At 55.3% G+C, this 24,804-nt stretch overlaps 12 protein-coding genes across 12 annotated transcripts; 6 read left to right on the top strand and 6 right to left on the bottom strand.

Annotated features, from left to right (window-relative positions):
* Positions 1–2,037: 2,037 nt before the first annotated feature.
* On the bottom strand, positions 2,038–2,623 carry BCV69DRAFT_248048 (hypothetical protein; the record flags this gene model as incomplete). Its single annotated transcript, XM_025490272.1, has 2 exons — positions 2,038–2,475; positions 2,549–2,623. Coding segments are annotated over 2 exons (513 nt in total), but the record flags the coding sequence as incomplete, so codon positions are not given.
* Positions 2,624–3,453: 830 nt separating this feature from the next.
* On the bottom strand, positions 3,454–5,132 carry BCV69DRAFT_247986 (hypothetical protein; the record flags this gene model as incomplete). The annotated part of the gene is made up of 2 exons (XM_025490270.1): positions 3,454–4,714; positions 4,816–5,132. The coding sequence occupies 2 exons, from the start codon at positions 5,130–5,132 to the stop codon at positions 3,454–3,456; spliced, it is 1,578 nt and encodes a 525-aa protein (XP_025348609.1).
* A 572-nt stretch (positions 5,133–5,704) lies between these two features.
* BCV69DRAFT_282169 (putative dihydrodipicolinate synthase) lies at positions 5,705–7,421 on the top strand. The gene is made up of 7 exons (XM_025492256.1): positions 5,705–5,902; positions 5,985–6,046; positions 6,126–6,274; positions 6,346–6,448; positions 6,533–6,645; positions 6,733–7,049; positions 7,121–7,421. Exons 1-7 carry the CDS (start codon positions 5,794–5,796, stop codon positions 7,258–7,260), a joined length of 993 nt encoding a protein of 330 aa, XP_025348608.1. The 5' UTR covers positions 5,705–5,793; the 3' UTR covers positions 7,261–7,421.
* On the bottom strand, positions 7,193–8,798 carry BCV69DRAFT_282168 (putative alpha-ketoglutarate-dependent 2,4-dichlorophenoxyacetate dioxygenase). Its single transcript, XM_025492255.1, has 3 exons — positions 8,464–8,798; positions 8,199–8,371; positions 7,193–8,117 (listed from the first exon to the last, which is right to left on the bottom strand). The coding sequence occupies exons 1-3, from the start codon at positions 8,689–8,691 to the stop codon at positions 7,463–7,465; spliced, it is 1,056 nt and encodes a 351-aa protein (XP_025348607.1). The 5' UTR covers positions 8,692–8,798; the 3' UTR covers positions 7,193–7,462.
* A 122-nt stretch (positions 8,799–8,920) lies between these two features.
* Positions 8,921–9,972, top strand: BCV69DRAFT_282167 (hypothetical protein). Its single transcript, XM_025492254.1, has 2 exons — positions 8,921–9,466; positions 9,570–9,972. Exons 1-2 carry the CDS (start codon positions 9,006–9,008, stop codon positions 9,607–9,609), a joined length of 501 nt encoding a protein of 166 aa, XP_025348606.1. The 5' UTR covers positions 8,921–9,005; the 3' UTR covers positions 9,610–9,972.
* BCV69DRAFT_282166 (hypothetical protein) lies at positions 9,180–12,407 on the bottom strand (the record flags this gene model as incomplete). The annotated part of the gene is made up of 7 exons (XM_025492253.1): positions 9,180–9,466; positions 9,570–10,057; positions 10,150–10,492; positions 10,568–10,634; positions 10,712–11,425; positions 11,504–12,123; positions 12,207–12,407. The coding sequence occupies 6 exons, from the start codon at positions 12,402–12,404 to the stop codon at positions 9,627–9,629; spliced, it is 2,373 nt and encodes a 790-aa protein (XP_025348605.1). The 3' UTR covers positions 9,180–9,466; positions 9,570–9,626.
* Positions 12,408–12,591: 184 nt separating this feature from the next.
* Positions 12,592–14,754, top strand: BCV69DRAFT_290038 (aminohydrolase; the record flags this gene model as incomplete). The annotated part of the gene is made up of 7 exons (XM_025493695.1): positions 12,592–12,674; positions 12,772–12,867; positions 12,963–13,027; positions 13,092–13,747; positions 13,833–13,927; positions 14,001–14,349; positions 14,434–14,754. The coding sequence occupies exons 1-7, from the start codon at positions 12,616–12,618 to the stop codon at positions 14,752–14,754; spliced, it is 1,641 nt and encodes a 546-aa protein (XP_025348604.1). The 5' UTR covers positions 12,592–12,615.
* Positions 14,755–14,958: 204 nt separating this feature from the next.
* BCV69DRAFT_290037 (hypothetical protein) lies at positions 14,959–18,559 on the top strand. The gene is made up of 3 exons (XM_025493694.1): positions 14,959–15,662; positions 15,734–18,438; positions 18,539–18,559. Exons 1-2 carry the CDS (start codon positions 15,308–15,310, stop codon positions 18,211–18,213), a joined length of 2,835 nt encoding a protein of 944 aa, XP_025348603.1. The 5' UTR covers positions 14,959–15,307; the 3' UTR covers positions 18,214–18,438; positions 18,539–18,559.
* BCV69DRAFT_311949 (hypothetical protein) lies at positions 18,535–19,458 on the bottom strand (the record flags this gene model as incomplete). Its single annotated transcript, XM_025494890.1, has 1 exon — positions 18,535–19,458. One exon carries the CDS (start codon positions 19,456–19,458, stop codon positions 18,535–18,537), a length of 924 nt encoding a protein of 307 aa, XP_025348602.1.
* Positions 19,459–19,524: 66 nt separating this feature from the next.
* Positions 19,525–20,823, bottom strand: BCV69DRAFT_170361 (putative het-c2 protein). The gene is made up of 4 exons (XM_025489495.1): positions 20,732–20,823; positions 20,444–20,602; positions 20,062–20,322; positions 19,525–19,943 (listed from the first exon to the last, which is right to left on the bottom strand). The coding sequence occupies exons 1-4, from the start codon at positions 20,759–20,761 to the stop codon at positions 19,779–19,781; spliced, it is 615 nt and encodes a 204-aa protein (XP_025348601.1). The 5' UTR covers positions 20,762–20,823; the 3' UTR covers positions 19,525–19,778.
* Positions 20,824–21,090: 267 nt separating this feature from the next.
* On the top strand, positions 21,091–22,197 carry BCV69DRAFT_298454 (alpha/beta-hydrolase; the record flags this gene model as incomplete). The annotated part of the gene is made up of 5 exons (XM_025494220.1): positions 21,091–21,390; positions 21,492–21,578; positions 21,654–21,760; positions 21,843–22,055; positions 22,152–22,197. 5 exons carry the CDS (start codon positions 21,091–21,093, stop codon positions 22,195–22,197), a joined length of 753 nt encoding a protein of 250 aa, XP_025348600.1.
* Positions 22,198–22,545: 348 nt separating this feature from the next.
* On the top strand, positions 22,546–24,571 carry BCV69DRAFT_170283 (MFS general substrate transporter). Its single transcript, XM_025489494.1, has 4 exons — positions 22,546–23,133; positions 23,214–23,643; positions 23,725–24,190; positions 24,270–24,571. Exons 1-4 carry the CDS (start codon positions 22,730–22,732, stop codon positions 24,506–24,508), a joined length of 1,539 nt encoding a protein of 512 aa, XP_025348599.1. The 5' UTR covers positions 22,546–22,729; the 3' UTR covers positions 24,509–24,571.
* Positions 24,572–24,804: the final 233 nt, after the last annotated feature.

Below are 24,804 nucleotides of genomic sequence, written 5' to 3'. Positions count from 1 at the left end.
AGGACATCTCACAACCTTTCCTGCCTCTGCCTACCGGTAGTAAGCCCCCTGCTGGGACTGTTGCTGGCTATACTGCTGGTGGTGCACAGGACCCGAAGGGTAGCTGTGCAGCAGCTGAGATGGAGGCGCAGCAGGCGCAGTGTAGCTTCCTCCGCTCGGTTGAGGCCTTTGAGGCTGGGGCGAGACCGGCCTCTGCTCGTAGTATTGCCCACCTTGCTGAACTTGGTGTCGCGGTGCTCCTCCTGCCGGACTCGGTGCCCGCTCGTAAGGGGAAGGAGCACCGTATGGATAACTTTGTGACTGTGGCTGCGAAGAGTCTTGTGATGGAGGCTGATGCTGCTGGTATGATCCGTAGCCCGGCTGCCCTCCACTGGCGCTTGGAGCAGGGGGTACGCTGGCGTAGTAGCTCGACGAGGTAGGAATACCCGGCTGTCCATACCCGCCATGGCCGTTTGGTGGTCCACTCGGTGGTTGTGGGTGCCCTTGAGACTGGTGAGGAGCGTCTTGCTGGTGATAGGGGTCATGTGGCCCTCTCTGCGCCGATGGGTGGTAGCCAGGAGATGGCGGGGGTACTCCGGATGAAGTCGGTGGGAGCGGCCGGGACGACTTGGAAGGTGAGGATGGCCTTGAGTACTGTGCTTGGGGCCTGTAGGTATGTTGAGGGTGCTGGTGCTGGTCACTTTCAGAATACGCAGGCTGTTGCGCGGTATAGTACGGCGCAGACTGCAATGGAGGCGCAGGGGATGAAGCCCGACCTTGCTGGTGCTGCTCATAGTACGAGTGCTGAGGGGGAGGAGCCGGCTGCTGCTGCTGATAGGGCTGAGGAGCTGGAGCATAGTGATACGCTTGCGGCTGGGGCGAAGTAACTCTGTAGCCGCCTGATGGCACTTGGCTCGGAACCGGAGGCAGAGCGTGATATGAGCTTGAGCTGACAGGTCGAGGCGGCGGAACAGCGGGCGATGAAGGACGATAACGAGGGTCCTGGGAGGGTGTCTGCGGATGATTAAGACTGTGCGCCAAGGTAGCTGGGACGAAGGTCTGTGCAGGGTGTACTTGCTGTGACGACGGATGGCGACCGGTTTGATCGTAGAGGTCTTCTCGAGGAGGGGGCTGCTGAGCATACTGAATCTGGTGAGAGCTCTGCGAATAAGGCATATGCGGAGGTGCCGAATGTGATGGGGGGGGCGGGGTCGGCGCAGGGTCGACGTACTGATAGCTAGGAGTGCGCGTACTCGCAGGACGCTGCTGATAATGCTGCTGCTGCTGCTGCTGCTGCTCCCACTGGGGTTGTGCTTGAGGCGTGGGGGGCGCAGAATAACGGTAGTCTCCTTGCTGGTAAGACCCGGTAGGTGTAGGAGGAGGCAATGGTCTGCCAGAAGTGGCTGCACTGCCCACGCTCATCGAGCTCATTGGACGAATCAGATCGTCTAGGGGGTCGGTACCAATTGGTTGAGTAGAGCCCGGTCGTATGGTTGCGGAAGAGTAAGAGCTCGGAATCTGCGCGTGACTGCCGTACGGTTGAGAGTAGGATGAGGGAGGGCCAGGATCTCTGCCTTGCGGTGGGGCAGCAGTGTAAGCAGGGTAGCCGCTAGCATCTGGCGCAAAGTTGCTGTTCCTCCTGCGAGGGTCCATTGCCGGCATTGTTGCAGACGATGTCATGCCGGACTGGCTGGGATACACTTGGGGAGGCAAAGGCGGCGGTTGAGGGCTGATCGGGCGCTGTTGTACAGCAGCAGCTGGCGCGTAGGGTGGCGTATAGGTCGCTGCCATGCCGGCGAACGATTGGCTGGGCCGCATGCCACTTGCTCCCTCGTCCGCATAGGGCTGTGTGTACATGCCACTGGCAATCGAGGAAGAACCGCTCAGCCTTGATTGATGTCCACCCGGCCGCATAGAAGGAGGGACTGCCGAGTAGGAAGGACGAGGTTGGTTGTCCGGACGAGGCGGCCCATACTCGTCACCTACATCTGCCGTGAAGGTACCGGCGCCACCATACGCGCTACCCCTCGCAGCTGAATCCATGACTGGCCTTGGCTTCTTGGTCTTCTTGGGCCGTGGAGCTGCCGAGAAGAAGGTCAGCTCTAGGTACACTTCCCCACAATACCGATCCTTGTGTCTGATGGTGACCCATTCATCGAATTCGCCAGTCTTGAGTACGTCTGTCAGATCCACGAGCCCTTCCGCGATAAAATCCGGCTCTTTGCTATCGTCTGCATAGCAAGCCACCTTCAACATTTTCTTGGTTGGTTTCTTGACCACCGATGAAGAGGAGGATGCTCCCGATTTGGCCCCTGTTGAGTCGCTTTCAGTGATCACATCTTCCGCATCATCGTAGATCTCGAAGTGGAGCTGCTCGTCCCAATTGGGATGCTGCCCACCCCGCTTGTCCGGCTTTGTCCTCTGCTTCTCTTCCCCGATAGAGAGAACAGCAAATGGATCTTGCTTGCCAATGGAGCGCTTGTTCGGCAGGTTTTTCTGAGCAGGAGGAGAGCAAGCAGAGTCAATGCACAAGCTCAGAAAGTCTCTTCCCATCATCGGGGACACTCACCGCCTTGAGGACGACACACGCTAGTGTTCCCTTGCGCTTCGGCTCAGCAGCGAGGGTAGATGCTGAAGATGACATGCCATAGCTCATGGCGGCTAGATGACTCGCAGCAGAGTTCAGCTAGCACAGTTCGGCTCTCCTGTCACGTCAGTGCTTGGCAATGATCGATGGACAGCGCAGCGACCTCACTCTCGAAGGAACAAAGATGAAGATGATGGAGGCAAGGCCAGCAGATTCTGTTTGTGGGCGTGATATGGCAGCTCCGATCCGAAGCGAGAAGGAAGAGAGGATTATGTTGGATGAGGTAGACATACAATGAGGAAGCTGAGAAGGCCGCCCGGTGGTCTCAGCGGAAGTGTTGACGTCCGATTCACGCTCCGCTCTGTGCGTGCGTGCGATCCAACACACACGCGGAATACGGACAGCAATAGAACGAACCCCTGGGCCAAGCCTTCGAGATGCAAATCGCGTACATTGCAAAATGCTCAACGGTAACGCGAAGTGCAAGATGCTACGAGTTCAGCTTCGCGCTCGTTAGTATAGTCGCTCTGACGAAGGTCGCAGACGTAAGTCTGTAGTTCTATGCCGAGCTGCCTGGAGCCTCTGCAGAGATGTTCCCGCTGCCCCTCTCCGCCTTCTCCACACCGCACTACTTGCTGCAACACATGCCCAGGTCGAAGCCGTAGGTGTGCACTGGCTTCTACAAATGAGTCGGAGCCGGAGCAGCAGTTGTCAAGTCATCACTGCTACGAACGAGTGAGCACATGGTCCCGAATGGCCTAGCGCCGGACTGTCTTGAACTGGTGCGAATATCATCATTAAGGTCATTGGAACAAATCAGCCTAGACTCGGAATCTAACAGTCATCACTGGCTTGAGCGCCAGAACAAGTTCTCTACGCCACCACATCTACATCTGGACCAACTTCTGCAAGAACGTTTCGGCTTTCTCGTCGTCAGTGAGGGGCGGCGCTACGCCCGTCTGGAAGTCCATCTCCGACGTGCTGACGATGCGAGTCTTGTGCCAGAACTTCCAGCCGATGGTCAGGACGATGAAGAAGGGAATGGGGAAGTACGTGGTGATGAACGACGAGGTATCGAAAGATCCCATGAAAGCTGTGAATCCACCAAAGATGAGGACCAAGACCGCTACTACCAGACCATAGTAGCTGAGATAGGGCTGGAAGGGGGCCTTGTACGAAAGAGTAGAGCGACCGAGACCTTGTGCCTGACGTCCCTTATACCAACGAATGTAGGCAGTAAGGATACAGATCCAGCTGATGATACCGCACTCGGCAGTCATGGCGGCAAAGTATCCGAAAGCAGTGCCTGCAGAGCCGCTGCTTGCTGCCATGAAAGAGAGCAGACTAAATGCAGCACAGAATGCTACCGAGACCCAGGGCAGTCCGTCTTTGCGCACCTTGAGGAAGATCTTTGGTGCTTGGTTGCGCAGAGCAAGACCGTAGAGCGAGCGAGATGAGACGTATAGGTCTGCAATACCGGCAGAAGTCGCGCTGGTCAGGAGGGCGGCGTTGATGATCGACGGCAGGGTAGAGATTCCTGCGTTGCGAATCGCGATGACGAAGGGGCTCTTGGCTGCTGCAGTGCCTAGACTCAAGCTGGGGTCATCGGGAGAGACCAAGAGACCAATAATGAAGGCGCTCGCTACATAGAAGATGACCAGACGGATCCAGACGCTCTTGATGGCTCGTGGGATGGACCTACGAGGGCTGGCAGCCTCAGCAGCAGCGATGGCAGTAATCTCTGTGCCGATGAAGGCAAAGGCACCTTGCAGTAGAACGGCAAAAAAGCCCAGAAAGCGTCCTTTAGCGCCGGCTATGCCTTCGTATTGGACGAAACCCCCTGTCTCTTTCCAGAAGCGGAAGCCAATCGATTCATGGTTGGGGCCTCCTCCTGAGGTGATAACGATTCCAGCAATGATCAGGCCCACAATAGTGATAACCTTGATGGAGCAAGCCCAGAACTCGAATTCGCCAAAGACACGAGTCCCCGCAAAATTGATAGCAATCACCAGGATGAGCAAAAGACCGACCCAAAGTGCGTTGTTGCAGATCGCAGAGGTACATGTCGAGTCACCCTCACCCGCTGGCGTCCAGTATGAGATCAGAACGGCCGCAGCCGAAATTTCAGCTGGAAGGACGATGATATAGCTGAACCAAAGTGAACAGAAAGTGTCGGAGGGAGGCAATAGCGTGTGAGATGGCGTCCAAGGCAGGTGGAGAACGGTATCCGCTCAGTCTGATCTACTTACTTATACCAGAACAGAACCCCTTGGGCGAATCCAATCTCCGGTGAGATGAATCTTGTGCTCAGAGCGAACTGTCCACCGGGAAGGTTGAGCTCCGTGATCATCTCTCCAAGGGCGACCATCACCGAAAAGAGCAGCGTTGCCATGATGACATAGCCCAACAGGAGGCCAAGTGGTCCACCGGCCTGGAGCAAAGATCCGGTGCCTAGAAACAGACCAGTCCCAATGACACCACCAATGGCAATGAGGGTGATGTGACGAGGTTGAAGACTCCTCTGAAGCCCGGCTGCTTGAAGGTCCTGATCCTGCTCATGTTCCATAGAGGAAGACTGGTCCAGTTCGTATTTCATGTCAGGGGTGCTGGCCTGGAGGAGTCCCCACGGGGGGTCAGGTACTGATCATCGGTACCCGCGGCGCCACGACCAGGCACTCACCTTTAGCGAAGCCATTGTAGCGGTTGGAGAGGAATGGAGTGAGGACGATAGGGAGTGAGGACGAAAGGAAGTAGCGACAAGAGACTCTCAGATCCCTGGTATTTGAGCCATTGCAGCTGCAGTCGCAGGCCACTGGGTTGGGTAGTGGTAGCCTATCGTGAAGATAAGGGCAGTCTACTGAGTATGTGGTACTTTGACTGGTTGAGATTAGGGAGGGAGGGAAGACAAGAGATTGCATCGCTACTGATAGGCCCTTAATCGGCCATTTCCAGCCGGATGGGGTTGCAGAGGAGAGCTGGCCAAAGGTACGGAGAGATACGAGGAGAGCAAGTCTTGGATCTCCGCGTGGCGTCGGCGTCGGGAGCACGGAAGCTTACCGAGCGGAGCTGAATGGCGCGTCGGCAAGCGGCCCGCCCTACCGACGCCCTACAAGATACGGGGTCGGGAAGGGGAATGAACAGGAATTGGAATACCTTCTCCATTCTCCGGTACGCACTCTTCTTCATCTTCTTTACCACTATACTATTGAAGTCGCAGCATGAGCAACATGAACGGTGGACGACGCTCTCTGCCTAGCGGTGTCTATGCGCCCTTGCCAACCTTCTTCGATTCGAATGAGGAGCTTGACCTGACATCGTTCCGGAAGCACCTCACTCGTGAGTCGTCCGTGATGGAACTTGTTCCCGCCGTCCGACTAGACACTGACGCTGCAGACGATGTTGCTCTTCTCACACCCAGGTCTTGCGAAGATCGACATCTTTCCAGTCTGCGCTGGCTCCTTGGGAGAGGCTGTTCATCTGGTGAGGCTCCGCATGGGAGGTATGAGGCAGACAGGGTTAACAAGCTCACCATGAGATTCATCTCTCTTTTCTCGAATAGACAAATGAGGAACGTGGCGAAATCATCAGAGTCACTCGTCAGGTGCTCGAAGAATGTGGAAAACCCGACACTCCGATCGTTGCGGGAGTTGGAGGCAGCTCGACTCGTCAGACCATCGAGCTCGCTCGACACGCAGCGGCGGCCGGAGCGTGAGTCCTCATGATCACAGAGAGTAATCAATCGTTCGAGAAGCTGAGATAACACACTTTCCTCCAAATAGCGATGCCGGCATGATCATCCTACCAGCATACTACGCGGCAAGCTTGGCAACCGATCCAAAGCAAATCGTGCAATACTACTGCGACGTCTGCAGTGCTTCACCTGTAGGTCACCCGTCCCCAGTAACCGATCTCCGCTGTCATTGGGCTGACGAGTGTATTTCACCGCTGTATGACCACTGGATATAGATACCGATCCTCCTATACAACTTTCCGGCCAACGCCGCAGGCCTAGACATGTCTTCTGACATCATTGAGGAGATAGCAAGCAAGTCGCCGAACCTTGCAGGAGTCAAGCTGACGTGAGTTGCCACCAAAGATGTACGGATAGCGAGGTTGGTTACAATGACACATCGATCTGACACTTCGGTACCGATATTTGACTGCAGCTGTGGTGGAAGCATTTCGAAATTGATTCGACTGCGATCCCCAACATCAGGACACCAAGAGTCGCCATCCTCCGCCTCCAAGCTCCTCTTTTTGGACGGTCTGATCTCTGACCTCGTACCATGGATGAGAGTCGGTGGTCATGGGACCGTTAGTGGTATCTCCAACTTTGCCCCATATGCCACAATGCGATTGTGGGAGCTGGTGAACAAGGAGCCTAGTGCGCTTACCAAGGACGAGGAATCTGAGCTCAACCGGATCCAGGCCATTCTAGCTAAAGCTGATGCATATGCAGTGCCTGCAGGAGTTCGAGGTCTCAGTGAGTTCCGTCGATCTGCTGAAGCTGCGGAACCCACAATGGCTGACAGTCGCCTCATCCTGTGCTACCAGAGTACGCCCTGGCTAGGATACATGGCACCAGCCCTTTCCCCCGGCGACCCCTCCTACCCTTGGGAGATCAAGATGGGGAAGCATTCTGGGCAAAGCTCGTAGAAATGATGGACCTTGAGGCATCCTTGGCTCCACAATAGTGTACGCACATCTCCTTTAGAAGCACGTCTCCTTAGAAGCACATCTCCTTTAGACGCACATTTCCTACAGAAGCATATCTCCTTTAGACTCCTTTAGATGCACAAGTCCTCTGTCGCCCTTTCATCAGTACAATTTGAAATCTTCAATGAGAATCCTTTATCATCTATGTGCGTTGACTTATTGTATTATCCATGATGGCAGCTAAACATCAGTGACAGGAGTGGAAGTGTCGCGTGGACAGCCGAAAGCCAGTGGTCCGTCATCGATGACAGTCGAGCGTCTTACATCCCGCTTTGACATACCCTCCTTGTATGGGTTCGCCCTGTGTAGAGACTGACGATTGTCCCACCACACCATGTCTCCTCCTTGAATCCACTCCATACTGAAGACGTACTGTGGCTGAGTGCAATGATCGATGAGCTCCCAGATGAGCTTTTGACTCTCTTCGAGGGATCGGCCCACGATTTGCTTAGCGTGCGCAGCAAGATACAATGTCTTGCGGCCATCAGGGCCAACCTGAACGAGCTTGTGATACGCAGGAGGCTTCTTGGCCCGCTCTGAAGGGAGCGGCTCGCTGTAAACTGCGGGTGATCCCAGCTTTCGGGACCACCAAAGGTCGTGCTCGACAACGAGGTCTTCCAAGCTGGCTTTCATGGACTCTGGAAGGTCTTCATATGCTTGGCGCGTGTCTGCGAAGTGAGTGAACCCTCCAGGACTGACGTTGCCATGACTGAGGAGGAGCGAATACTTGGATCGCTTCTGGTGGTAGCTAGAATCGGTGTGCCAGAGTGCATTGCCGAGGGAATGATGCCACCTACGACTGTCTTTCTCGATTAGTGTGCCATCTTGATTCATGCTGTTCAGTGGAGAGACAGGGAATGATTGGTGTCAGCAATGTTCCAAAGCTGCTTGTTGATTCGCCGCCTCCATGACTCACTTGCTGACATCGAACAAGAGCGGCTCTTGTAGACGATCGTTTTCGATACCATGATAGAAGGGGTTCACCTCCAGCTCAGGGCCCAGCTGGCGGGTAAAGCTGATGTGACGTGCATTATCCAGACCAGTCTTGCGAAAGATCAGGACGGCGTAGGTGTTCTGGAGCTTGATCAGCTATCACCAGAGGAAGGAAGGTGAAAGTGGGTATCCTGTCAGGAGCGATGCGAGGTGATGTTACGCGGAGTTGTGATAGATCTTCTACTCACATCAGCTACGAGGCTCTCGTCGAGCTGTGCTACATCCCAGTCTATACCTTCCACCTCTGCTCCGAAGGCACCATTGGCGAATTTGAGCACTGGTTTGACGGTCAATGTGCCACCACGCAGATGCAGTGAGCCACCTTTGACGATGCTTGACGAAGGGGTCGGCGCGGCATCAGGGCAGCGATTTGCGTAGGCCACGGGGAACGTCTGTACAGATGTTCTGGCAGGCATTGTCGTTGGGAGTATGGAGTAGCATATCAGGGCTTGGCTTCTTCCTGAGCTCCTATATTTATATCTGCCGCTCAGCGTGACCTCGGTCCGCTGCCGACCGAGCCTTGTGGGACTGGGAGCAAAGCCGAGGCGGGGACCTGGCGGGAGCTGCGTCGGCTGCATCGGCCCGACGATCTCTGATAAGAACGGAAGTGGAGCGGACCGAGTCGGCACCGCACCGACACCGACACCTCGCCTAGACTTTTAGGCTAATCGTTCTTCGCAGTGCCTACCACGATGCTACCATCACACACTAAGCATTCACTTCACCGACCATGAGTCAATCGCTCTCTACTCCCTCTCCCGAGTCCACAAATGACCTGATTGCGATCACAGCAGGCCCATATCGCTTCCTCGCTCGTCTTCTGCAAAAGGAAGCGCCTCAGACGACGGCTCTCTTCCGCTCTCTTCTTCCATACAAGCAGAAGCTCATCCACGTGCGGTGGAGTGGGGAAGGCTTGTGGGTGCCTCTAGGAGACACGGACTTCAAAGTACCTTTCGAAAATCACACTTGCCACCCCAGCCAAGGTGACTTCCTTTTGTATCCGGGAGGAATCTCAGAGACTGAGTTCCTCTTGGCGTATGGTGGGGTCTCCTTCGCCAGCAAGATGGGTCCACTAGCCGGCAGCCATTTCATGAAGATCGTGGCTGGCACCGAGAACTTGCCTGCTTTGGGCAAGCTAGTTCTGTGGGAGGGAGCTCAAACGGTAGCATTTGATTGGGCAACCGAGCAAACGTGAGTGAGGCTGTTATGCAAAGATGCTGACGCCTCGATGTGGAATCTTGGGAGAGCATTTGGCTGATCACCCATCACACTTCTGCGAATTTGCTCGCTCTAGCCTGAAGGAGTTCGCGGGTATCACAAAAGCACACCTATGATTACTAAGCTCTCGGACTCATTCAGACGGCCATGCCGATCTTGACTGCCCTCCGATGTCGTTCCGCATCTCTCCGGTCCCTGTCATCATTTCATCCCATACTTGCCCGAGCCACTGTAGGTCGGAGCCATCGAGCAATTCTTGTAGCGATTGTACTGCTGCCGTGTCGGTGTCCACCCCATGGCTGTGTGACGAGTGGTTGTTGTTCTCTTGTACAGGCGCCGAGGCTGATTGGGCCAAACTCATCACGGAATTGATGACACTGTGAACCACGATGCGGAGCTCGTGTGCAGGATGCGGGCCGGGAGCCAAAGTACATACTGTATCGTATATCTGGCCAGCCAGAGTAGTCAACTCGCTAAAAACACTTCCTTGACGTGGGGGACGAGGCGGTGCTCTTAATAGGAGCGGCGATGTCGAAACGTCGAAAGGTACTATCTTCATAGAATCTGGGATGAGGCAGGACAGGCAGTCGGCGAGGGCTGCATCGGTGAGACACATCGAATCATCTGAATCGTTTGCTGTGTGGAACATGACTTACCGTCAATGTGCCCTCGGGTGTAGCAGAGCACGATGAAGACAGTCGCGAAGGTGAGTGTAACCCAGATAGAGTCGAGCGCATAGCACAGCCGCTTGACAGAGCGATCGTTGAGTGACCAACCTTCGGCACTGTCGGGAAAAGTAGGAAACGATAGAGTGCTAAGCATTTGTGTGTTTCGCGTCTGGGCATATCGAGTAAAGGCCACAAGGAGGTACGTGGCTGCATCCAAGCTGTGAACCAGAGCACTGGTGAGGAACTGCTGCGAGGGTCGAGACGGCGATTGCGCCTCCTGCGCCGATAACAGAGGTCGAAGAGCTAAGCTATTGATGGTCAGACGGTACCACTGCAGCAATGCATTGGACAACGTACAGGTTCAGCTCAATGTCAGACGCCTCTGGCCTAGGTCGACAGTACTCACCCGCAAAGACGTCAAGGGCATCTGATCATGTCGTGTGCCCTGCTCACGAAGAGGATCGGCCCAATGCCTATTGCCGCGTCAAAGTGGTAGCATGCAGCGTTGTCAATCTCGGCACTTTCTTTGTTTGGTTCTGATTTGGCTCACCTCTCCCATTCGTCCAGTCCCTCATTGCAGCGATTGATGGCATGTTGGTCAATTTCTGGAAGCGCACTTGTTCGTTGCACAGTGCTTTGAGCGATAGCGGCTAATTGAAGCAGTGCCCCTACCCTCACGTCATCAGCAGTCTGAGGCAGGCCGTGACTTTCGAGTGAGAGGATGTTGCGCGAAGAAGAGGCAGCATAAGTCGAAGGAGGAAGACCAGAAGTCATCATCAAGTTTGCGTCACATGTCAAGAGATTGTGCCAAGTCTTGTAAGTCTGTCGATCGCCTCTCCACCCCTGGAAAGGCGGAGAAGACGCCTTTTCGAGACCCAAGAAGAGAGCATGGCGCCCGGCGAGCCCAAGCATAGACCATACGCTCATCTCACTGTATCTGCTCTCATACCCCTTTGGTGAAGCGGCAGAGCGAACCATTGGCATCCACTGAGCCGTCACCAGTAGGGCTTGCACTGATTCGAGGCTGACATCCTTCGACGTGGGATGAAGCAGAAAGACAGCCAGGCTGTCATCCAAGAGCTTGATCAAGTCGTCGTATCTAGGATGTGTAGTGAGATGGGAGGAGAGGTCCACAGATCTCCAGAGGCGGGCACCAACACAGCAAATCGCTAGGAATAGATTTGAGCGCGAGCGTAATTGGGGCAGGGATTGCAGCATCTTGTCGTCCAAAAAGGGAGCCATGTAGTGGCAGTGCTTGATGTAGCTGCGATTCGAATAAAGTACGGATCTGCATGAGTGCGGTAGAACACTTCGAACTCGCTTTCGACCCAATGTGACTTACGTGTGCACACATTCGCTGGCATCCGCCAAGGAAAGGAGCCCTCTGGTGACTGGATCCCAAGGTTGAACCTGCGTGAGATCTGCTCCTGACGGCGAGCGCCTGGTTATGGTTCCTACCAGGGATCTGAGCGTTGCGATGGGCGCTTCGAGCCTCAGAGTATCCACTCCGGCCATTGAGTGCGTACGGTCCGACGTGCCATTTGGCTGGGCAATGGGTTGGGCATCTCCAAAGCGGACCATGCCGGATCCCTCAATTTCAGAGGTACCTCTTGTTCTTGCATTGTAGTAGCCGTGGGCTGTAGCAACGTCTGCGAGGGTTGGGAGATCAGTCAATGCTGAGTGCACTCTTGCTGATGGCTCTGGGGAGCTGCCTCCGTGCCTGGAACGCTCAGCGGTTGCCCACGCCTCAACAGCTCTCAGTCTGTCTTCTTGTCCATCGACTTTTGCTTCCAATGCCTGCAGATCCGCAATGGTGGGACGCGTGCCGGTCTGCACAGAAGGTCCCTCGTCTATCGTCTCGAAGGAGCACGCGAAGCGATTCCGAAGGCAGCGTCTGCATGGCCTACTTGGATCATCCTTGTGATTCTCGTCCACGAGACACTTCTGCTTTCTGCCACGACACTGGAGAGATCACAACAAGTATGGAGAGCAGCGGGATGAGTGCGTGGCATTGATGGAAACCCCCGCTCTTCACGGATGCTCACTTGCAAGCAGGCTCTACTGATGCGACGAGGCCGATCGTCGTGGTTCACCACCTGAGGCGAAGTAGAGGTAATGTCATTTTGTCCTCTGGCACGCTTACGTGTCTGAGCATGTGGGCTCAAGGATGAGGTTGCAGAGCCGGTCGGGCTGGATGGTGTGGGTGAGGCGGGCCGCGGCGAGCGTATGGGAGCAGCCGCCATGGTTGGGTAGATACGGAAGGGGGAGGATGCGGCGCAGCGTCGGCTCCTCTCGGTCTCTTTGCCGACGTGCGGAAGCGGATCTCGGTGCACGGAAGGAGACCGGGTGGAGAGGGTCGAGATAGAGCCGCCTGGAAGAAAGAACGCATGTACGCCATTTAAGTCTGCTCCTAGGCGATGCTTTCTTCATCACCATGTCAACAACTCCTTTACAATGCCAAGATTTGATACCGTGATTGTCAATGGCCTGGTCGTCACGGCGGCAGATTCTGCGTGAGTAGGTGGCTCACCCCTTTGCGCGCTTATGAGTTGGAAGTTCCTCAACCAGACATTGGACCTTTCGTCTCGATGGATCCACACCCTTGCACAGCTACTACAACATTGGCATCAAAGATGGCAAGATAGAGGCCCTTGCACGAGAGTTCTCGAGCGCTGATCTTGAGGGATGCGAAATCATTGACGCAGAGTGAGTATTTCAGCCCGCACCCAGCAAGCTCGAGGTCATCTTTTGTCGCACTGATCCTGACTCTCTTCGCAATCCTTGACCGACCTGCATGGTAGAGGGGCGTATGTGATGCCTGGTGGTATCGATGGCCATGTGCATCTTTGCCAGGACCTGAAGACAGGTGAGACGGTCTGACTCTTCCTACCTCTGCATCTTCTGACAAGTTGGCGTTCCGTCTCTCAAAGGTCCCAACAAGCTAGGAGGTAGGTGCAGTGACAACTTTGAGACTGGGTCTCGTAGCGCTGCTGCCGGTGGCACCACTACCATGGTCAACTTCGCATCTCAAGACAGGCTCGACGAAGCGGACCGTAGCTTGATCGGCGTTGTACAAAGATACGCAGCTCGGGCACAAAGCACCGGCAGCTACATCGACTACGCTTTCCACGTCATTATCACTCGCAACGACCCCGATGTCCTCCAATCTGAGCTTCCCGTATTAGTAAAAGAGTGGGGCATCACAAGCTGCAAATTGTTCATGACCTACGACACCATGCGTCTGACCGATAGACAGCTCCTAGACGTGATGGTCGCTGCGCGCAAGAATTCTGTCACGACGCTCATACACGCTGAGAATGGCGATGCCATCGAATGGCTCACCGAGCAGCTCGAAGCGCGAGACATGATCGCTCCCTACTACCATGCTCTTTCACGTCCTCCCCTGATTGAGGCAGAGGCTTCAAATCGCGCCATTGCTTTGGCTCAACTCGTGCAGAATCCCATCTTGTTCGTCCACATAGGCTCGCCGATGGCCGCTCAGAATGTCCGAGAGGCACAAAGTCGGGGACTTCCCATATACGCTGAGACGTGTCCTCAGTACTTCAATTTGACGTGGCAAGACCTGGTAAGGCTTGCAAGAGCTCTGGGAGCATCGCACGCGCTCACAGTCCCCCATCTGACACTCATAAATCACCATCTCGCGACCACAGAAAAGATTCCACTCGCCGACTTGCTTCGAAAACAGCAAGATGATCTGCTCGCCCCCTCCACCGGCCGAAAAGAATGATCATGAGGCCCTGCAACGGTATGTAATTCCTTCTCGACACGGTGTACGGGATCAACGAGCTGATCGCTTGCTACCTGCCCGGTCCTTGCAGCTATCTTGCGAATGGAACGTTCACGATCTGGTCCTCCGATCATTGTCCATTCCGGTACGATGACCCTGACGGAAAGCCAGCGGGAGTGCTTGAGCACGCAGGTAGTATGCAAGGTGAGAGTGGCGACGGCCATAATCCTGCCGCACCGTGCACGTCTGTCTACCATGAAGTCCCGAAAGAAGACCTTTCGCGTCTCTTGGCAAGAAAAATGGGCCACTTCAAGCACGTCCCGAACGGAATTCCTGGCGTAGAGACGAGACTGCCACTGCTCTTCTCTCAGGGATTGTTGACTGGGCTGATCTCTCCTTCACGCTTCGTTGAGTTGACGTCTACCAATCCGGCCAAGCTGGTGAGTCTTGATGCTGGAGTTCCATACGAAGTCGACATCCCCTCACCTTTGCTCTCCTCATCATCACCCTTCATCGTCTTGCAGTACGGCATGTATCCGCAAAAGGGGTGTCTGATGCCTGGCTCCGACGCGGATTTGGTCATTTGGCATCCACAAGCAACTTTCAAGCCCTTTGCGCTCTCAAATTCCCACTTGCACCACAACGTCGACTATACGCCATATGAAGGGCAGACCCTTTCGAACTGGCCACGCTATACTATGGTGCGAGGAAAGCTAATCTGGTCGAATGGCAAGATCGTAGGCCAATTGTCGCACGGCAATTTTGTGAAGAGGGGCCCTAACAGTCTGCATCAACGCCCCCAGCCCTTCGGGACAGATTTGAGAAATGTGGCGACCTGGCTTTGATCGAGTAATATGATGCATCTGAACTTCGAGTTGACTGAGCAGACAATGAAGCCAGACCGGCTCAGGCGTAGCGAGATGGGAAGAGGGAAGCGAGACGAAGATGCATGACACCGCAACGGTACACTCCTCTGTGACAGCCAGCCACGACGCGGAAGGAGCCACGCTGCACTCAGGGCAAGCTCCGCTCATCTGTACGCCCTTCCCGTTCCTGACCAACACTTGGGCCTCCCTGCTTCGTACCTGTTTGCTCTTCCCTCCTCACCGCATACATCATCCCTTCTCTTTGGTCGTGCTCCGACACGCTGTTGACCAGTCGCACTCGGTCGCTCGTGGGGTGCAACAGCCAGATCCTCCATCCTCAGGTCTGCTGGCTTGCGGTGAAGTCAGGCCCGGACGTCCAGTCGCGCTACTTTCCTCCCCCTCCTCCCAACAACAAAGTCACACCGGAACGGTCCTCCTATTGTAGCCCTGAGGGCATTACAGAGGGGCATACATAGCTAGCGGAACATCGTCGCAGTCTCGGAGGCCGCGTAGTGTCTCTCAGCGTGCCCGCATGGCGGCTACAGCGACCGCTTGGAATCATCCCGCCTCCGACAGCGGCGTCGATGGGAGTCGGTATGTCGGCAAGGGCATGACTAGCGCTCCCTCGCCAGGGATCTCACTTCCCGTGACAGATTGGGAGGAGAGTCACGTCTCATCTTGGCTCGCTACCCTCAATCTTACGCTTTTGGCTACCTCGTTCCGTGAGCAAGGTATCACTGGCGATGTCTTGGTACAGCTGGATAATGAAGCTTTGAAAGACCTTGGCGTCTCAAGTGTGGGACAGAGGTTGGCTTTACTGGGTGGCATCTACAGACTCAAAGTAGTTTGGGGTCTCGAAATTGAGGAAGGGGACTATCATCCTCAATGTGAGTAGCATGCAGGCCCAAAAATAACAGGGTCAGCTCGAACTCACGCATAGCGCATAATTGTCCACCAGCTGAGGAGATTCGGGCAACGATTGAGCCTCCTGTTACAGTCCTTCAACTTGCTGCATCGCTCCGTCAGAGAGATGACCGCATCGCCAGGCTTGAACAAGAGCTGCGAAGAGCGACTATCTTCCTGGCCAGGTTCCAACACGACTTCACCGGAGTCTGTAGATACCAGGGCCTTAACGCCCCTACTCTGGATCATTCCTTCCGTCCCTTTGCGGCGGCATCGCCGGCTGATACGGTCAGCTTTGACAGCCTCACTAGCAGCAAGGACACTCTCGCGCCTCATGATCTCAGGAATGTGGGCGGCTCTCCTCGCGCGAAGCTATCCCCTGCACATGCTACCATGCATTCTCCAGCTACCCCCTCTGCGAAAGGATCAACGCCCACGAGCCTGATCTCAGGTACGGATGGCGCAGGCGGACATATAGGCTGGAGTCAAGGCTTACAGCAGCCGAGTTCGGCTAGATCTCAGGTCTTCGCGGTCAACGATCATACCCAGAGCGGGGATGAAAGGCTGCGGATGCCGCTCAGTGGGGGCCATCTAGATCCAGAAGCACATTCACACCATCGCTTTGGCCACGGTCACGGCTCAGAAGGCGCTATGACTCATGCTGTAGACGAGGTGTCCCGCTCCGCCACTGATGGAAGGAAGCATGTCTCCCCCATTGGGTCCTCTGCCATCAAAGGTGTCATGTCGACTCCCTCGAGTGCCACGTTCCCATCTTCGACTCGCTCTGATCGAGCACCTGATTCCAGTCTAAGTGCAGCAGCTGCTCACAAGCTGACTGGAAATGCAGTCTATGGTGGGATGCTGTCCTCCCCTTCGATTCCCAATCTGTCAAGTCAGGCCCTGGGCCAGCGGCCAGGGGGATTGGCCTCTCCTACAAATCGGCCTAGATCGAATAGCGCGGCTGCCAGCCCTACCACACCATCCTCTCTTCAATCAGCAGGAATCGTCAAGAGCAGCGCCAAGGATGTAGGCACGCCTTCTTCAGCCTCTTCGGCTGCAGGTCGGGACCTCTTAGGCACAAAGACGACCCTTGGCAACGGAGAGAACCCCTACAAGTCTTTCCGAGTGACATTGGAAGACCCGTGCTACAAGGTGCTCCCAGCTGCACTCAAGAAGTACAAGATCAACGACGACTGGAGACTCTATGCGCTGTTCATCTGCTACGGCTCGACCGAGCGATGTCTCTCCTACGACGAGAAGCCTCTATTGCTCTTTCAGAAGCTGAAGGAAGCACGACAGAGCCCAGTCTTCATGCTCAGACACATACGTGACGTGAAGAGCCCCATTGCTATTGCTAATGCGAAAGCCGCTGCTAGACGAGAGTCCGGTCCCGCCTCCTCAACGCCTGGGTCGAGAAGATTGCCAGACGGGGGTAACGGAAGCGGCAGTGTTGCAAAAAGAGAGGTTCTTTTGCAGAGCGGGCAAGGCGCTGACGCGGGCGAGGCGCTTCAGTCTCTGAGAGGTGAAACGATCCTCACAGGTCCGGCAGCTCAGTTGGAGAATCTCGACGGTCACAAGACCTTCGCGATTGCGATATACCCGTACTCCTGCGAGCGCGAAGACGAATTTGACGTCAGCGTTGGCGATACTTTCGTAGTCCTCTCCAAAGCGAAGGGATGGTGGATCGTGCAGCGTGACTCTAACGCGACTGGACTGGGCGATATAGCCGCAGGCTCGAGCCCTCAAGACGGCAGCCGGGACGATGGCCAGTCCAAGGGGGCTGAAATCCGCTCGGGATGGGTACCAGCAGGCTGTCTCATCGAGACGTCCAGACCACTGGCGGCAGTAGTGGCAACGGATGGCACAGAGTCAGGCGTCACGACGGCCTCTGAGGCGCAAGACTACCTCGCCGAGATTGCTTCACGACCCATGGCAGAAGCGGAGGATGCTGTCACCCCTACTCCAGCTTCGATCAAAGGAGCTCATAGTGGTAATGCAGAAAGTGCTCGCAGCGGTCCCATGAGCAGATTGCAGAGAGAGGGCCCTTCGATCTCTTCCTCTGGGCGTCTGGGAGGGTGGGACAAGGCAAGCGTTCCGATACCACCAAGTGTCATTACATCGACTTCGACTCCAGGTATCATGCTCATGGAGTACTCTTCAGTCGCAGCAGCCGCCTCCTCTTCGAGCGGACCTGTGTCGGGTTCAAGCAGCGAGACAGCCGTCGTGCCCGATGCGAATGGAGCAACGGCGACAGATGGCGCGCCTCTAGAATTACAGAAGGACGATCGACTGCGTGTCTTCAAGCGCTACAATCACTGGAGCTATTGTGTGCAAGAGAATGGCAAGCATGCAAGAGGCTGGGTGCCCAGCTGGTACATTGGCAAGATTTCGCCTCGCTCTGCTGCTTCTACCTCTGGTGCAACTGTTTCAGAAGCTGGAGCTACAGCTGGGAGTGCAAGGGCATTGTCTCCCGCTCCTCCTGGGCCAGGCGGGCAGTCGCAAATTGCGAATGGACCCTACGAGGCTGCACCGTGAGCTCAGGCAATCGCCGTCCTTCATATCTTGCGCTTCGCAGGCCTCAGGGTCAAACTGACATACTCTGCTCAACTCCTGAGCTGCGTCCTTCATGTCTTGATTGTACATTTTGTCTCGAAGAGAAGATTCTAACAGTTCCGCCTTTCTTCGACACCATCCCTGATGCACCCTCATCATTTGCCGAGTGATCTTGGTGTGCGTACTCGGACCGAGAGACACGTGACACTGTGTAGCACAATGGGACAAAGGTGGAATCGTGTTCAAAAGGTAAGCTATCTCTGATCCCAAGTCAAGGGGGCAAGGACTGTAGTAGTCTTGCACTCACCATCCTTCCATCTTCTCAAAGTCGCCAATGTCCACGGTGACCACCTCGTACCCCCTTTGTTCGAGCTGCTTCTTTGTCCGCGGCGCATCGGCGGACAAGAGCACCTTTGGCGATCCATTGGGCGAGGAAACGTCGACGACTGCAATTCCATGCTCCTCCTGAATAGGCAGGATCTCATGACCGTCCGGAAGGGTGACACCCACGCTGGGCTGGGACGTGCCAGAGCCAGAGCCGGAGCTGGAGCTGGAGCTGGAGCGTGGAAGCGAATGTCCTATGACCTGCCCGTCTGGAAGAGCAGTAATGGCCGACTTGAGATGCAAGTGATGCTGCACAGGCACACCTTGTACGCTCCAGCCTCTTGGTTCAAGGCACTTCTTGAGCAGAGATGTACCCAGTGCGTTTGTACGCGTGGACTGCCCGACATACACTGTGGGCGGACGAGTGCCTGTGTGCGTTGTTGCATGACTTGCGCTCGAGGCCCCTGGTAGGATCTTGAGGATATCTCCCCCATCCAAGGTAGCTTCACCACTCTTGTCCTCCACGTTGAAGTCAAATACCTCGTACCCACGGGGGACAAGATGCTCCTGTGTAGCCCGTCTGGCACTCTCGTACTCCCCTCTGCGCTCAGGACTCCCGCTCCTCACCAAAACGACCACTCCCCCACCTCGTTCGTCCAAGGCGGGAAAGACGATCATTGCGTCCTCTAGAAAGACTCCATCGGGGCAGTCGTCGGCGGCATCGACCTCAATGACCTCCCAGCCCAGCTGCGAGCGGAAGACATCGCAATAACCTTGCCATTGGGCTAGAGAGCGAGATGGCTTGGGCGGATCAGACGCGGGCGCGAGATGGGTGAGCTGCCCGGATGAGAGGAGGGGAGAGGGACGACGTACGAGGAGGAGGGGACGGGGAGTGGTAGTCATTCTGAGACTCGGGACTCGTGAGGTTCTAGGCTGTGACAAGCAAGTGGGAAGGAAGGCACGCGAGAAGCACACTCTGTCGAGTCAAGTGGAGAAGGCGAACGCGAAGCGGAACGGGAGACCAACACCTCCGCTGGCTGCAGATGGTGCAATGGACTGGCGGCTGCGTGACATTGACGCATTGAGCATCCTCGAAGAGATACCAACGGCATCGAAGCCAGTCAAGAGACTTCGAGCTGTGTCATGCTGCATCCTCTGCCCTGCGACTCCGGCCACGCTGGACTCTCGATTCTTTGATATCTACATCTACAATGACCTTCAACCTAGAGACCCTTTGCGTAATTCTTTTGCAGGTACAGAGTTTGCATCCTGCTGATGATCTTTTCCAGTGCATTCAGCCACTTCTCCAGCTCCTCGTCGACCTTCTCGGGAGGCGAACCTAGCTTGGCGTAGAAGTCTGTCCTGTACGGGCAAGCCTTCATGGCGAGCTGCGAGAATCATCAAGGAGGCGATGGAACGATTTGTCAGTGCGACTTAGCTCTGGTAGATATCAAGAGGCGGCAGAGATTGAAGCCTGTGTATCTTGTGACTCTTTCAAACACTCACGCTGAATGCTCCCTTCACAACAAAGTTGTGGTACTGCTTCAAGCTGCCCTCGTAAGCCTTCCTAAAGCTATCTGCCAATTCCTCGGACTTGTTGCCCAGCGAGCTCCGGAGGGCCTTTGCCGTGAAGTCCAGTCCTCTCAGCAGCCACATGAGGCCTTCCGTAGCCGGTCGCTTCTTGTCTCCTGGAGCTCCCTCGTTCTGTACCAGCAGCTCGAGGGAGTGGGACTGGGTGGGAGCGGCGAGGAGACGATCCTTTACTTTCTGGTGGGGATCAAAGACGCAGTGTGTGGCATGGTATCAGCAACGTGCCTATCGCATGGCGTTCAGTCGTCAATGCGGGGCTAGCTCCCTGTCCGAACCTCATCGCCGACTCGTGTCTTACCCCTGAACTACTCACCTTTACATTCGCACTCATGTCGTTCTGCACAATGGTGAACGCAGCATTGCCCAGTAAATCAAAGAGTTTGATGACTCCTTCGGTGGCCTCTAAGAACTGTGATGTATCGACTCCCTCCTCATTGATGATCACATCTGCATACGACTGGAAGGGGCATAGGGGAACAAAGGGGATTGCGAGGCAAGATCGTGGAATAGTATAGATTGTGGGTCAGTCAGAGTAGGGGATGTGGTGCTACACCTCACTTGGTAATCTCTTGCACTCGATGCTCACCTTTCTGACGGTCTCGAAGTAAGTAGGCATGATAGCAGGTCCTTGTATGCGTGTACAGGAAGTGTTGGTTGGGAAGACGGAGCGGAGGCGTGAGAGCGTCGCTGTGGGTGGCCGTGGCGTGGGGGCTTCTCGGCGCGGAAGCAGGAGAGGAGCACCAACTCGCTCCACGCACAACCACGCACGGCGAATGGATCCACTGCCGCACAGGGCAGCAGCACCCTGCCTGCCGCTCGTGCCGCGATGATGATGGTGTGCCTCGGCATTCATGTCCAGGCAAGGAAAACCCACATTTCCTTCTTGACACACTACTCTCACATACCAAATACGTTAATCAGATCACTCGCTCAGACTACGCTACCATGTCATTCAGCTGCTGTCTCAAGGTTGGCTCCTTCGCAAAGGGCACCCCAAAGGGCTCCATCGAGAAGATCGATGGCAAGGACACCTATATCACCGGCGATCGGAGCAGCAAGGCGGCCATTCTCATCGTCCATGACGTCTTTGGTATCTCCCTCGTGAACACAAAGGTCCTCGCCGACAAATACGCAGCTGCCGTAGGCGCGGCAGTCTACCTGCCCGACTTCTTCGAAGGCAACGACTTCGTTCAGCAAGGCGTTCTGGAGGGCAAGAAGGTGGATGTCCCAGCTTTCATTGGGCAGGTGAGTCACTACTTGCAGCGCCGGCAGGGCACGTATGCTGCGTTTGGCTGACACCCTCGACTCTTTCCCATTGACTACATGCGTTGCGGTTTCCTCCAAAGTACTCCCCTCGAGAGGCAGCTTGGGAGAAGACTCAAGCTTTCGTGGGTGAGATCCGCAAATTGCAGCCGGGTGCAAAAATTGGAGCGGTGAGTGGGTTGCAAAGGGTCTCCCAGGCTAAAGGACTCAGCTTGCTGATCCCTTTCCTCCCCTTTGTTTCACAGGTCGGCTTCTGCTGGGGCGCCACATCCTGCTTGAAGCTGGGCGAAGACGGGCCCAACAAGGTCGACGCTGTCGCATTTTGTCATCCTTCGGTCATCGAAGCAACGGAGTGAGTGATGTGGCGAAAGTCGTGCTGGGTCTTCTTCCTTGAGCCATCTGATACTCACCGTTTCTTGGGTCTTCCCTGTCAGCTTCTCGAACCTGGCTACCCCAGGCCTGTTCATCTGCCCCGAGCATGACCAGATGTTCCCAGAGGAGAAGCGAAACGCTGCTTGGGAAGTCGCCAAATCAACTCTTGGACCTAAGAAGGTCTTCACCTCCTTTGTCTACGTCGCCGGCCTTACGCACGGCTACGCAATCAAGGGAGATGACGAGGACGAGTTCACTGCTATCGGAATGCAACAGTGAGTACACGCCGCATGAAACCAGGCAGTGATGAGCGGGAGCCTGCTGGAAGTTCATGCATGTCTGATGGTTGCGCTCCGCTTCGTCTCCAACAGTGCTGCAAACCTGGTCATTTCCCACTTCTCCATGTTCCTGAAGTGAGGAGACCTTCGTTGTTCAGAGCCGGAATGGAAATGTAGCCTATCGCGCTTCCTCGGCATGCCGTTGTTTCCGGTCCGCCGATCAATGCCGAAGACGGCCATCCCCCGCGATGATAGTCTATGCGGGGCGCGGTAGAATTGGCTGCCCCGCTTGACTCCCCCCATACCTCGATGTCTGCTTTACCACCCGCCGGCTCCTCTCCACTCTACTCCTTTCCTCCTTCGTTCTCCATATTCGTGTACTTGGTCCAGCTAGCGTAGCCGTCTGCTCTTCCTCGTTGCATTGATCTTTCCTACTCCCTCCGCCTGGTCCATTGTTGCCACAAGCGTGGGCCTTGCATATTTCTGCAGTTTGTGCCCACTCGAAAGAGCGCTGCGCCTCTCAAGGTTCGCCGCTTTACTTGTCACCTGGAGCGAACCCGAGTCACTTGCACTCGTGTCTAGGAGGAAGCGCATTCTCTATTTTCGTAGAGGGAAATAGTCATCTGCCCAGGGCCCATCACTGTCTCACACCGCGCAGTGTACTTTCTACTATGAGCAAGACGATCCCGACAGCCTCTGGCTCAGACCCTCTCCATACGCTGAACCAGACGCAAGGGTCTTCGACCGACGAACATGTACGCGGTACATACACATCCGACATCGTAGCCGCACCAGCTCTTAGCCAGAGGAGCACAAGTGCCGATGGAAGTGGCAGTCACGGCGCGCTTACGGCTACGGAGGAGAAAGCGCCAGCGACCGGAGTGCTCGAAGGAGATGATGTTATCCGCGATTCTTCCACGATCACGGCGGCGGAGGAAGGAGATGGGCATGAAGAGGTCCAGGAGAAAGGAGCAAGTCCGACAGTTGTGACGTACCCAGAAGGAGGACTGCGGGCGTGGCTGGTGGTCATGGGAGCCTTCTGGTGCACATTTTTCACATGGGGCTTTGTCAATGCGTGAGTTGGTTGAAGCAAGGGACCTTCGGAGCCAGGCGTTGTGCTGACATTGAGGCTCGCTCATCATTGACTCTTCACAGCTTCGGAGTATTCGAAGAGTACTATCTGGCCAACAATCTCAGCAACAAGACATCATCCGATGTGGCCTGGATCAACTCCATCCAGTACTGTTTCATCTTCTTTCCAGGCGTTTTCACAGGTCGCCTCTTCGACATGGGCTTCTTCAAGCCCCTGATGCTCTTTGGAATTCTCCTCTTCGTCTTCTGTCAGATGATGACTTCTCTTTCGACCGAGTACTACCAACTCATTCTGGCACAAGGCTTGGGATGCGGTATTGCCTTCGGCATCATCTTCTCACTCGCAGTCGCCGTGCCAGCGCACTGGTTCTTTGCGAAGAGAGGGCTAGCGTACGGCATCGTAGCTGCTGGAAGCTCGATAGGAGGTGTCATCTTTCCCATTATGACGCAGCGGCTGATCCCAATGATTGGCTTCCCATGGACGATGAGGGTGGTGAGTTCGAGCATACGAAGAGCAATCGTGGTGTAGTAGATGTTCAGCGACTGATCCGCGGCGCCGCCTTTTCCTCGACAGATTGGCTTCATGGCTCTAGTCCTGCTGCTCTTCTCGTGGCTTGTCATGGCGCCTCGCCTGGAACCGTCCATCCCCACCAAGAATGGGGCGTGGAAGAAGGTAAAATTCTTCGACTTCACAGCATGGAAGTACCCGCCCTACACGGTCTGGGTGATTGGTTGTTCCCTGATCCTCTTTGGTCTCTACACACCGTTTACCTACATTGGTCTCTTCACGACCGCATACAACATCCCACAAGGCGAATACATGCTCTCGATCCTCAATGCGGCCTCCCTCTTTGGCAGGACGCTTCCTGGCGCTCTCTCGGATCGAGTGGGAAGGATCAACACCATCATCCCGCACCTATACATCTGCGTGGTGCTCATCTTCATCTTTCCCCTGTGTACCAATCTCGGCGGATTGGTGACCTTTGCAATCATTTTTGGATACTGCTCCGGATGTTATGTATCTCTTTTACCAGCGGGTGGTGAGTACTGAAGTACAATGTGCAGTCAGAGCGTAGACGCTGTGCTGACCCTGATCTTGACTGTCCTGCCTCGTCTCAGTTGCCCAGCTAGGAAGCACGGCAAACGTGGGTACGCGTCTGGGTCAAATGTTCCTTCTCATGTCCTTGGGTGGTCTGCTAGGTACCCCCATCTCCGGTGCCATCCTAGGTACGGGTGATGACCTGAAGTGGTGGCCCGCAATGATCTATGCTGGGTGCATGGTCCTGGCAGGCACGACGCTGATCCATCTCGCGCGGCAGCTGCAGCTGAAAACATGGGGTCTGAAAGGCAAAATCTAAACAACCATCACGAGGTTCCGCCGGCAGGGGCTAGCTTAACATATTCGCGCTATCTATCATCCATCGTACAACAGTTCTCATCCTTTTTTTGTTATTTCTGCCATTGTATTACCAATTGAACAACCATCACTCGCTACGGATCGAGCGTTCCAGTGTTGCCGTGGAAAGCGAGTCCGGCGTTCCTGGGAAAGTGGCGGGCACTGGTAAAGTTTGATTGCCGAGGTGAAAGAAGCCGGTCCGGCGTTCTCCCTTGTTTTGCAATGAATGGCCTTTACGGGCTGGACGGACTAGAGTAG

Source organism: Pseudomicrostroma glucosiphilum (assembly GCF_003144135.1).
Source record: "Pseudomicrostroma glucosiphilum strain MCA 4718 unplaced genomic scaffold BCV69scaffold_5, whole genome shotgun sequence".
NCBI lineage: Eukaryota > Fungi > Basidiomycota > Exobasidiomycetes > Microstromatales > Microstromataceae > Microstroma > Microstroma glucosiphilum.
Note: the sequence above shows the minus strand (reverse complement) of the source record. Positions and strands in the feature narration are given on the sequence as shown.